Source organism: Dasypus novemcinctus, chromosome 9 (assembly GCF_030445035.2).
Source record: "Dasypus novemcinctus isolate mDasNov1 chromosome 9, mDasNov1.1.hap2, whole genome shotgun sequence".
Lineage (NCBI taxonomy): Eukaryota > Metazoa > Chordata > Mammalia > Cingulata > Dasypodidae > Dasypus > Dasypus novemcinctus.
The window spans coordinates 119,052,731-119,064,974 of NC_080681.1; the positions used below are offsets into that span (position 1 = coordinate 119,052,731).

The 12,244-nt window shown below is 53.2% G+C and overlaps 1 protein-coding gene across 3 annotated transcripts in view; it reads right to left on the reverse strand.

Moving 5' to 3' along the window:
* Positions 1-280: 280 nt before the first annotated feature.
* The window catches only part of KAZN (kazrin, periplakin interacting protein), a 1,179,259-nt gene continuing 1,167,295 nt past the window's right edge, over positions 281-12,244 (reverse strand). For all 3 annotated transcript variants that reach the window (XM_058304354.1, XM_058304355.1, XM_058304356.1), the window contains 2 exons: positions 5,217-5,331; positions 281-3,706 (listed from right to left, as the gene is read on the reverse strand). In XM_058304354.1, coding sequence (XP_058160337.1) covers positions 3,542-3,706; positions 5,217-5,331 — 280 coding nt within the window. In that variant the 3' untranslated portion in view covers positions 281-3,541. The remainder of the gene's footprint in view (positions 3,707-5,216; positions 5,332-12,244) is intronic.

A 12,244-nucleotide genomic window follows, 5' to 3' on the forward strand; every position in this document is an offset into this window, starting at 1 on the left:
GGGGCGGGGAGGCAGGAGGTCACGCCCACAGCAGGTGTGTGTGTGTGTGTGTGTGTGTGTGCGTGTGCATGCGTGCGCATGCAGTGGCGCAGGCCCCGCCTGGGTCGAGGCAGACCCACTGGGTCGAGCCCCTGCCTCTGGCTTCTTCGCTTGGTGGAGCTGGACACGGCCACAGCCTCTCCAGTCTCAGTTTCTCCACCTAGGAGATGGGGTTAATCTCCCTTCTCTTAGAGACTGTGGGAAAATTAAATGAGAAAACAGAAGAAGGCCGCCTCCTCCGTAAGGGGCTGTACAGCAGTATTTATTGTTAAGGTGTTAAGAGTCGCTCTTGGGAAGACATTGCGCTCAGGCACGTCTTCTCGGTTCACAGTCAGCCCGTTTCCTCTACAGCCACAGGTCCCCGTGGGTCAGGGCTCCGGACATCTGCCCCCCCTGCCCCCTGGCCATTGCTGACGACGGTGGGTCAGAAGTGGCCGCGGCCCACTGGGCCCTCCTCCTGCCCCCACGCCCAGCGGCCCGCAGAGGGCAAGCGGGGTGCACGGGGGCCTTGAGCGCGGGTGCGCTCCGTAGGCGGCACGGAGGGTCCTGGGTGCCCCCTGCAGTGGACACTGCACAAACCCCTGGCCAGGCTGCTCGGTGGCCCCGAGGTTCTGGGCCGCTGTTCTGAGGTCCCCCTTGGCCTCACCTGGTCCAGGTTGTCGGGTGGCTTCTCGCCTCCTGCCACCAGGGGTCTGGTAACAGCGATGCTGACAGACAGACAGACTTCTGGGAGAAAGGCCCCGCTCTTTCGTGGACAGAGGGGCCTTTCAGAGGTTCCTTTCGGACGCTGAGAGTCGGCTGGGCAGGGGGTACCTGTCCCCTGGCTCTCCACGTCCCGGGCTCCAAAATGCCTCGGCAAGGAGCCAGCACCTGCCGGCACAGGTGCGAACCCTTGTCTGATGAGCAGAACCAGAGCGTCCCAGGCGGCTCTTGGAGGACCAAGACCAGGACTCGGGCTGGCTGTGCAGGACGTGGCAGGTGGGTGTCCTGCAGGTGCCTGTCCTGTCGGCTGCCGCCGATCAGCCACCGGCATCTCTGGGTCAAGTCTTTCTGCCTCCCGCTGTTGTCTCACCCGCCCTGAAGCAGAGCTGACATTTAGGATTTTTCCAGCAGATAAAGCTTACCTGGCTTGACTCTTGGTGGAGGCTGTTAATTTATCAACTAACCCATCCTTCTGTTGAAAAACCAGCTCCAAACACTCACGTGGCTGTCAGGAAAGGGAGCGTCATGGGTGAAAGAGAGAGAGAGCCCTGAGAGCGCGACCTGGACCGCAAGCTGCCTGCAGGGCTGCTCTCGGCTCAGGGCCCTCTGGGTGATGCCCTCTCGGCAGTGACCCCTGGTGGACTCCGTCTTGTGCCCAAGGGGAACGAGCCTGGGTACAACGCCAGCTTCATTTCTGACAGCCTGGACGAAAGCGGGATTTAGGATGTCAGACCTGTGCTCGGACACCTTTGGCCATTCTTGCTTATCCTGCAGATAAAACCGCCCCCTGGGCACCCTGCCTTTGCTGCCCCCCAGGAAGCAGATTCTGGGGTGTCAGTTTACCCAGCCTAGTTGCCGGCCGGGGAAGGAGGTATGGCAGCAGGTTAGCGGGAGGTCTGGCTCTTCTCTCTGAGCTGTGGGCTCTGCAGCCTCAGGACCCTCTGTGTGTGGCTGAAGGTTAAAAGATACTGGTGTTGGGAACCGAAACAAAGCCAGGTCCCTCCAGAGGTTCATCCTTCAGGCGGGGGATCAGACGCGTGTCCCTGGCAGGTCAAGCGTCCAGCAGGGAGGACTTCTCCTCCAGGCGTTTGTGCTCAGGTTCTAAGAAAGGCTGTGCTTACGTGAAGGTCGGAGAGCCATGGTCCTCGGCAAGTCCATCCGTCAGGCCTCCGTCTCTGCATTTTCCACGAGGGGAACAATTTGTTGGAGTGACAAACACGTGCTTGATGGTTCTCAGAGGCCGACACCTGCTGCAAATCTTGGAAATTCGAGCCTCTCATCCACTTCCAGTGCAGACTGCAGCAGAGCATCTTGGTTCAGACAAATGATGTGCTTTGATAACCCATGTGTAAGGAGAACGGCAACGCGTTTCGTTCTTCCCTAATCAGCACTCAGCAAATCGTCTGGTCAATGAATTCAAGCTTGAAAACTTGAGTCAAGTTGGTTTTCCAGAGTGTGCATGTGGGACTTCTTAATTTTTTTGTCGAGAACTGCTGGGGGTTCCTGGAGAGTCAGAACATTTAACATTCCTTGTCTTGTTTTTGCACCTTGCTCCAGTCAAAACGGAGCAGGAGAGAACAAGCTCAGCTTCAATTCTATGCTTGCAAATGGGAAATTAGACACGCCCCATAACTTCCTGCTGTCTCCTGAAAGTTTACAGATTGTGTTACAGACATTAGCAAGGGTTAGTTGTCACAATGATCCTGGGACAGAGGAGGGGAGAGAGAGGAAACGAGAAATATTGTAGGTGAAGACATTGAGGCACAGAGAGGTGAAGCCACTGGGAGGAAGCCACACAGCAAAAGAGCGGCAGAGCCAAGGAAAGAACCGGCGGGGAGGGGTTCTCTCTACCCACACCTCAATGATTTCTGTCAGTGGGATTTGCATCTGAGCACTGGAGAGCACACCTTTATCTCAGGTGATAGCGACATCACACAAAGGGCTAACAATGACACATATCTCCCCACCCCGAACCTCAAACCCTTTGCCACCACGCTCAGTGTGGTTGTCACTGCCTGAACTGTCGTCCCTGATCCTGAGGGTGGTCCCAATTTCCTTCCTCCTGTTGACAGGATATCTGCATTTCCTGGGTCTGTTGCTGCTAAACTCCACCCCAGCCATGGATCACTCACCTGCCCCCCTGCCCAGGGTAGCAGCTCCTGGGTGGGAGGGCAAACAGCAATCCAGCACCTCCGCCCCAGGGGACACAGGGCTCAGGGTAGAAGGGAGTGTCCGCTTCCAATTTTGCATCCTCCCCAGAGCGATTTGGTGAGCCAAGTCGGAATCCAAGTTCTCAGTCATGGTGGGCGGGGGGAGGAGACAAGTCTGCTGGGGACTGAGAACTCCCGCTCTGTCTGACATCTCAGCAGGAGGCGACGCATCCTGCCACAGGCTGGACTCCTTGTGGACCGGTCAGCCCCAGGCGTTGCTTGCTCCTGTCGACGCTGGGCTCTGGGTGTCTGGGTGGAGCCCCACCTGCTCCTCCAGGGAGGGTGTTTTGGAAACCGAGGACCTCCTTCCACCTTGGCAGCTCCATTCAAGACCTGGGGGACCACTTAGCTGGCTCAGCTACCGACAGGGGCTCAGGGCGAGCCTGCACCTGCGCACTCAAGGCGGAGGAGCGTGGGACACCGCGACGGGGTCTGGTCCCGTCTCCTTCGCTTGAGCAGGAGAGTCCAAGTCCCACCCAGGACAGGGGGGCTGGGGTCTTCTCTTTTCTTGGTGTCCCCCGCCTGGAACTGCAGCCGGCTGTGGGGGTTTTGCCCGGGGGAACCCCGGGGCTGGAGGAGCCATCGGCTGCTTACACGTTGGTGACCTCCAGGCCGTTGTAGCCTTCCAGGTGACACTGCTCTGGCCGGCTCTGGACGTCATCATCACCACAGTCTTCATTTTGAAGAGAGCCGTAGTCGTCGTGGAAGTCGGGGTCTCTGCTGCTGAAGCCCCTTCCTATCTTCCCCAGGGGCAGCTGAGAAGAGAGGAATAAGATGGTGGGTGGGAAGAAGACAGGCGCGGGGTCGCCTTCAATTCTAACGAGCTGTGTGTCCTTAGGTAAGTCTTTGGCTTCTCTGTGCTCCTCCTCTTGGTATAACACTCCACCGTGAGTTAATATTGGGAGAGGCTTGGTGCCCCCACCTGGAGGGAGCCCATTGGTTACGGGGGGCAGGGATAAATATAGTCAATCTGATTCCCCGTTAAAGTCTCCTCCCTTCCTCCTTGGTGGTGGGAGGAGAGGTGAGAAATCTGAGCACGGGTATGAGGTCTGACTGCATGTGCAAGTCAAGAAGAAATATTCTGGCACTGCCTGGAGACCCTCTGACGAGGGTTCGGATCCCTGCTCTGCCACTTCCTGGCTGTGTGACCTTGGGAATGTCACTTCCCCTCTCTGAAGCTCTGTTTTCTCAGCTATAAAACGGGAATTCCTACCTGCCAGTGCATTAACGAGTAGAAATCTTATCTGTAAAGCACAGAGCAAGGCGCCTGGCACATAGTAGGTACTCAGTGAAGAGCACAGATGATTTTGCACACAGTAGACCCTCAATAAATATTTATCTCCCGTTTTGAACATATCTCTATTATAACAGGATGGTGCTCTGAAATCATTCATTAAGCGCCTTTCTTTCTAGATCAATTTTTCTCAACATTTTTTATTAGTCCTCCCACCCCCAGGAGCCTTGTTAGACGTTTTTTCCCCCTAACTGCACTCCCACTATGAAATTTTAATACCACAGCTAGACTATGCATCTGTCTATGTGCCATATGTAGATGTGTGCTTTATATGCAGTAAGAGTAAGTTTTTTGCCCCTCCCCCAAGAACCAATTTTCTCCCCTTTGGGGTGCTATTCCCGTTGAGAATGCACGTTCTAGGTTGAGAGAGCGTGAGGCAGACGTGGGGACTGACTCATGCCTAGCGTGGTGCCTGGGGCGCGGTTAGAGCCCAGCAATGCTTGTGGAGTGGAGGAGCAGCGGGATCTGCCATCTGTGTCCACACATTTCCATTCAGGAATCTGTTTTGTGGTCAGACCCCAAACCCAGTGTTTTCCTACTGCTTTGCCAAAATCACCAGAGGTTCATCTCTTGCCACTGGTCGGGTTGCTGGAGTTCAAAATCTGAGTCGGTAGTTCGTGGATTTTGGGGTGCACTGGAACCCTCTGGGCGGTTGGCTGCCTGCAGGGTCTACCTCACCCCAGAGCCCTTCTGCCTCAGGAGACCCAGGTGGGCCCTGGCTTCTGCACCACCCCAGGTGGTCCCGATGCAGGTAGGTGAGACCTGCATCTCGAGACACACTACTCGGAGCCTGTGGAGCCTTCAGCCTCAGTCAGGGGCCTTGCAGGTGTCTGCTGGGGCATCTCCCACCATCACCCACCCATCACGCCACGCCCCCCAGGCCAACACGGGAGCCACAGAGGTGCAGCTGGAGAGGGCAACTCAGGGCCCAGGTGTGTAGGATGCACAGGTGAACACATCAAGTGACTTACCCGGCCAGCCTTGTACTTGCTGCCACCGCTGTTGTCCTCCTTCCCCGCCCGGGGGACGCTGGAGGCCCTCCCGGGGGGTGTTCCGAAGCGCTCGGCCTCCCGGATGCCTGTGGAGCTGGGGAGATAGCCACTGTGAGTCACAGGGGCAGCCCAGCAGCTCCTGCCACGAGACACGGCACACGGCTTGCCCTCTCTCCCCATGTCACTCCTACTGTGGAGATGTACTGAGTAACTCCGATGAGTGATGATTGTACTGAGCATGGAATCATTTAATGCTCAAATCGTGGAAAGGTCGATGCTCCCTTCCCGGTATTATAAATGAGGAAAAGGGGGCACAGAGAAGATGAGCAAGGGGCAGAGCCAGCATCTGAAACCAAGTCCCAGAACTGCAAAGTCTGTGCTCTTAGCTGGACAGTATATTGCAAATCTCATTGCGGAAAGGGAAAACTAGCTAGAAGAATCCCCAAAGTTTAGCTATGTAGGTGTGATTTGAGAAGCATCCAGAAAGTTTCCAAACACTCTGCATCGGAACCCCGGGTCTCTGGACCTGGCCTTATTGCCCAAAGTTACCACCGTTACTCTCTCCTTTGCATAAAAACATGGAAGGCTTCTGTTAGAATAAGAGCTGGCAAATGATGACCTGCAGGCCAAGTGCAGGTGGCTGGATGATTTTGTAAATAAAGTTTTATTGGCACCTGGTGACGCCCATTTGCTTATGTGTTGCCTAATGGCTGCTTTCTGGCTGCAACGGCAGAGTTGGGTACTTGCGATAGAGACCATATGGCCCACGAACCCTAAAATAGTTACCATCTGGTCTTTACAGAACAAGTTTGCCAACCCCGGTGTTAGGACATCAGTGTTGTGGATAAAGAAACCCAGACTCCAGATGGAGTAGGGAGTCAGGGCACGAACCTGGACCAGGGCCAGGAGTGCCGGACTTCCCCGTCCCACTGTCCCACTTGCTCTTTTCATTTCAATTTTGGGCAAACCACTCTCCCTTAGGCTCCGGTTTCTCTGTCTATGACTAAGGGTTTGTCTCCAGCTATGGCAGAGCTATCTGCTCCTCCTCTTTGAACTCTCGCCAAAGCCCAGCTATTTCCACCCAGCATCTCTCTAGGGGGTTAGCCAGGCAGGCTTGGTTGAAATCCCAGCCCTGCTGCTTACTGGGTCAGTGGCCCTGGGTCAGTCATGCCATTTCTCTAAAGCAGGGGGTTTTAACAAGGGGCCCATGTGCTTGAATTGACATTTAAAAGAAAATTATTCTTCTGGGGACGTGTTGGTGCAGGTGTGATATATTTATTAAATAATACACAGTACAGTGTGGACTTAGTAAGGGGGCCGTGATTTTCACCTGGCTGGCAAAGGGGGCCCGTGGAACAAAGGAGGTTAAGAAGCCCTGCTCTAAAGCTTGGCTTCTATATCTGCAAAATGGGGATCATGGTAGAGCCAACATCCTGAAGTCATTGTGAGGGTTAATGAAAAGTGCTTTGGAGCTCAGTAGGCCTTCAATAAACAGTTCCAACAATGGTTAATGTTCACATTTAAAGCCTATTGAGGGAAGGAGATTGAAGGAAGGTGTTCAAACCCCGGGCCTCCTGACCCGTGTGGAGCTGGCCCACGTGCAGTGCTGATGCGCGCAAGGAGTGCCCTGCCACGCAGGGGTGTCCCCTGTGTTAGGGGAGCCCCATGTGCAAGGAATGGTCCCCACAAAGAGAACCGCCCAGTGTGAAAAAAGCACAGCCTGCCCAGGAGTGGTGCCGCACTCATGGAGAGCTGATGCAGCAAGATGACACAACAAAAAAGAGACCCAGATTCCTGGTGCTGCTGAAAAGAAAGCAAGTGGACACAGAAGAACACACAGTGAAGGGACACAGAGAGCAGATGGGGCGGGGGCAGGGGAAGAGGAGAGAAATAAATAAATAATATATCTTTAAAAAAATAAAATAAAATAAAGCCTGGTGAAGAAGATGGTGCTCTGCCGGCCAAGCTCTCAGGAGTTGGCTTTGCAGACGCCGCGTGCCACAGCTTGGCCACAGATATCGACTCCTGGAGAGAAATAAAGCTTCTGACGTCTTCTAAGCTGCTAGAGAGCAGCTCTGCTTCTGGGGCAAATTTTGCTGAGAACGTTCAAGGGAGGGGATGGGTGGCACCCAGCAGGCAGCCCCGGCCCCCTGGATGGCAGCTCTCACACAGCAAGTCCTCCCACCCACGTGCACTGAGCGGCTTCCACGTAGCGGGAGACCAGAGCTCTGCAGTGATCAGGACAGAAGCTCTTCAGCAGTGGCACCCCTCTGCTCCCACCCACAGAGGAAATTCCCTGGGTCCAGCGGGGAAGCAGCTCTGATTGCAGAGCCTGAGCATCTCAAGGGACGCGGCCAGCTCTGTCCGCCCTTACACAGGCGTGCGTTAGTCCCCTGGACTCGTGGAACACCCCTGGCCAGATGAGGACAGACCCAGGGCCCCTTCCCTTATTTTCACAAAGTGGGAAGTCCAGGAGGGGCGTTTGTCTCATCCAAGGGTACACAAGACACACGGGGAGGCAGCGATGGAACTTGAACTTGGACCCAGTTCTAGACCATGCACTTTCCATCCTGGGGGTCAGGGTAGGGCCGTGGCTGAGAGCGTGGGCTCTGGCATCAGCCGCCTGAATTGACCTCTTAGCGGTTACGTCCCTGGGCTGTGTGCTCTGCTGGGAGTGCAGCGGAGCCGCTCTCCTTGGCTGTGGTTATGGCTAAATGAGGAGTAAATGTGTAAAGTGCTGAGAAGCAGCTGACATTTCAGAAGTCATCGTTATTATCGCATGTCAATGTGATGGACACAGGCTTGGAGGGACACAGTCCAGGTCTGGGTCACCAGCTCTGGGCCTTTGTATGAGTTGATCAGTTTCCCCATCTATCGAGTGGAGCCCTGGAAGCAGGTCTAGTCTAAAAAGCTATCCTCTGAACAGGAAGGGGCTGCCTGTGGGGTGGGGACAGAGGGGTACAGAGGCAGTCCTTGCCCATTAAAACAAAATATCTTCACTTCTTGATGTTTCCATAGTGGATGAAAAGGAGTACATCAGTTACTCCTTTGGAGCTAAGATATTAAAGGACCCTTCAAAGGCTTCTGTGAGGAAGTCAGGCATAAGGCAGTGGTCTTTGGGGGCTTGAATTGGTTTAGTAAATATTTCCAGTCACTTAGACAGACCCTGAGGGAAGCCTGAGGGAGTGGCCTGAGGGTTGAGTCTCACGCAGTGGAAGAGTCCACTGGGTTTACGAGGCCCGCGCTGCGTGTGAGGCTTTGGTCAAGATGGACCAGCTGGGGTGGGAAGAGCGGTAGCCGCCTGCCATGGGCCAGGCACGACGCGCGGACCTTCCCCCAATTTCACGTGGAGGGAACCATGGCCTGGGAAGTTTCTTCCCTAAAGTCATACAGGTGATGGTGACAGACCCCCTGCGGGGCCCATGCATGGCACAGGACTGTGACATGGGGCGCTAGGCCCACCCAGAGCCTGGTCTATGAGGCTCCCCTTTCAGGGACTCTTCGGGGGCGGGTGGGGCAGGGCGTTGGGGAATCACTGCCTTCCAGCCGGTGCCTGAAAATCTCAACGTGCCTGTTATGGCTGAACTGAATCTCCCCCAAAGCCATGTTCAAGCCTGAGCCCCCAGCCTCCAGAGTGTGGCCTTGTTTGGAGGCAGGGTCTTTGCAGATGGAATTAGTCATGAGGCGGCTGTCCTGGAGGAGGGTGGGCCCTGGTGTCCTTAGAAGAGACCCAGGGACAGGTGGGCGGGGAGAAGGTGAAGGCGGAGCACAGTGGGAGCCGTGCGGCCAAGGCCAAGGAGTGCTGACGAGCACCTGCCGGGTCCCCCCAGTCTGAGGGAGTGCGTTCCTGTTGTTTGAGGCCTCCCGGTTTGCGGTGCTTTGTTATGGTGGCCCTAAAAATGAAGTCAGCGCCTGTAGCAGTTTGATATGGTTATGGATTCCAAAAATAGATATCGTATTATTCTTGCAATCTGATTTGTACCTGGGCATGATTGAGTTATGATTAGGGCGTTGAGTTCCCACCCCTTGGTGGGTGAGGACTCACAGATAAAAGGCATGGCGAAGAAAAGAGATGAGGGTTTCTGATGTTGGAGTTTTGATGTTGGAGTTTGATGCTGAAGCCTTAAGCTGGAGCCCTGGAAAGTCAGCATGCAGAGGAAAGAGAAGCCAGCCCCGGGAAGAGAGGACCTGAGCCAGGAGAAGAAAACAGAGTAGACATGGCAGAAACCCCAGGGAGAGAGACAGAGCCATTCACCTGATAGTCTACAGCTGACCTTGTGCAGAAAAGAGAGGAGCTGAGCCCAGACAAACCCAGGAAGCCTGAACCCTCACAGACATCGGCAGCCATGTTGCTCCAACAGGTGAAAATAGACTTTGGTGAGGGAAGTAACTTATGCTTTATGGCCTGGTATCTGTAAGCTCCTTCCCCAAATAAATACCCCTTATAAAAACCAACCAATTTCTGGTATTTTGCCTCCGCACCCCTTTGGCTGACTAATACAGAATTCAGTACTGAGGAGCAGGGAAGTGCTTTTGCAACTACCAAAATGCTGGAATGGTTTTATAAACAGGTAAAGGATATTTTTTGGAGGAACAGTGGGATACTTGACGGAAAACACCTAGGAGACTTTGAAGAGACTGTTGATAGCAATATGGATGCCAAAAGACTTTTTATGATGCCTTAGAAGTAAATGATGAAATTCTCATTGGAAACTGGAAGAAAGGTGATCTGTGTTTTAAAGTTGCAGAGAACTGAGGAAGATTAACTCCTGGTGTTTCATGGAAGGCAGAATTTGAAAATGGTGAGCCTGGGCATTCAGCTGAAGAAATTTCCAAAGTAAACCCAGAGAGTGAGGCTTGACTTCTGCTTGCAGCTTAGAGCAAAATGCTAGATGAGAGAGATAAGCTAAGGACTGAACTGTTTGACAAAAAGAAAACAGAAAGTGATTCTGGAAATTCCATGCCTTTGGAAATTAAGCTCCTAGATGAAAGTGCCCCATTTGAGGACTTAACCAAACCTAGAACTGTTAAATCAAGACTGAAGATGCAGTTATGTCAGAAAGACTTGTGGAAAGTCTTACTATCTGGTGGCTTTGACCACTGTTTCCTGCATGGTAAACCAACGGACATTTTGAGAGAGCTATATGTACAAAACCAGTCAGCCTGGAGTAAAAAGGACATGGAAAGGAGTGATTGAAGGAGAAACAGCTTTAAGATGAAAACCATGAAAGCTGAGATCTAGAATTAAGACTTCACCTTGGGCCAAGAGAGGAACCCCACCCGTGTGTACAGAGAGGGTGAGTTTGCCCCAGCAGTTGAAGAGGGTGGATGTTCCTGTCCAATGTTCTGGGAGAGTTTTGCTGCCCCAGGGTACAGAGAGGGTGGAGCACATTCCCCAAGGATTAGGGTGGTTAAGGTCAGCACCCCACAGGTCTGAGAGGGGTGAACCTGTCCCCCAAAGGTTAGGGAAGGCCAGGTGGTCAACTCGTTGCTCTGAGAGGGTTGAGGTTATATGCCAAAGGTTAGGGGGAATGTTGTCTTCACATCACTGTACTAGGGGGGTTAAGACTCTTACCCAAAGATTGGGTAAGGTGTGGCAATCACCCCAAAACTCTTGGAGGGTGAGGTCTGGAGCTTGGTCAACACCCAGATGCTTGATGAGGGTGGAACCAAGAAAATGGCCGTGGGTCAAGCATTTGGAAAGAGTGGGTTCCCATAAAGGCTCAAGGAGAAGAAACCATTATCGTAAGAATGACTCTCAGACTTTGAAATCAAATAGAGGATGCCCTGCAGGTCTGCTGAACTGCAGAGAAACTGTAACTCATGTTTCCTTCCCAATTTCTCCTTACTGTAATGAAAATGTTTATCCTTTTTCTATCCATTTGCATATTGGAAGCAGAGAAATTGTTTTGTTATTTCAGAGGTCTACAGGAGATATGACTTTGCCCCAGGACAAGCTGTATTTCTTTAAATTGATTGTGATATGATTTAGTACTTGCCTTGTTACTGATTTAAGGTTTTTTTGAATATTGTGACATCTTTTTGGAATTTAGAGGGTGGAGTGCAGCAGTTTGATATGGCTATGAATTCCAAAAACAGATATTGGATTATGCTTGTAGTCTGATCTGTACCTGGGCATGACTGAGTTATGATTAGGGTGTTGAGTCCCCGCCCCTTGGTGGGTGGGACTCACAGATAAAAGACATGGCAAAGAACAGAGATGAGGGTTTCTGATGTTGGAGTTTGATGCTGAAGACTTAAGCTGGAGCCCCGGGAAGTCAGCACGCTGAGGAAAGAGAAGCCAGCACCAGAAAAGAAGGAACCTTGGACCCAGAGGAAAACAAGCCCCAGGGATGTAGGAACCCAGGAAGCCTGAACCCTCGCAGACATGGGCAGCCATCCTGCTCGAAATAGACTTTGGTGAGGGAAGTGACTTATGCTTTATGGCCTGGTATCTGTAAGCTCCTACCCCAAATAAATACCTGTTATAGAATCAACCAATTTCTGGTAGTTTGCCTCAGCACCCCTTTGGCTGACTAATCCAGCGCCCTTCCGCCCTGCCCAGGTGAGCCGCCGAGTGGCCCGGAACGTTCCCCACTGCCCGCTGCTGGACCTCCAGGACGCGGGCCATCAGCCGAGGAGGTGGGCGAGCTGACAAGGTCTCTCACTAGACGTGTCTGGGAGTCAGGCCTATTTGAGCGCATAACGGAAATGCCTTTCTCTGCTGAAATGCTTGGGAGGGAGCTGGAGCACGCGGACAGAAAGGAGGCAAGGATCTGCCTCCCTGGGATGCTTCCGTCTTCGTGTGAAGACAGGGGACAAGGCCTGCCCGTCACTGTGGGGTGTCCATGTGTCAGACACGCTGCATGCATTTCCCCTACTGAATCTTCTTAAGAAAGCTGTGAGGTTCGTACGGACCGTTATTCCCATAGTACACATGATGAAACAGGCTCAGAGAGCAGAAACCACTTGCGCATGTTGAACACAGCTAGCAAGTGGCAGGGCCA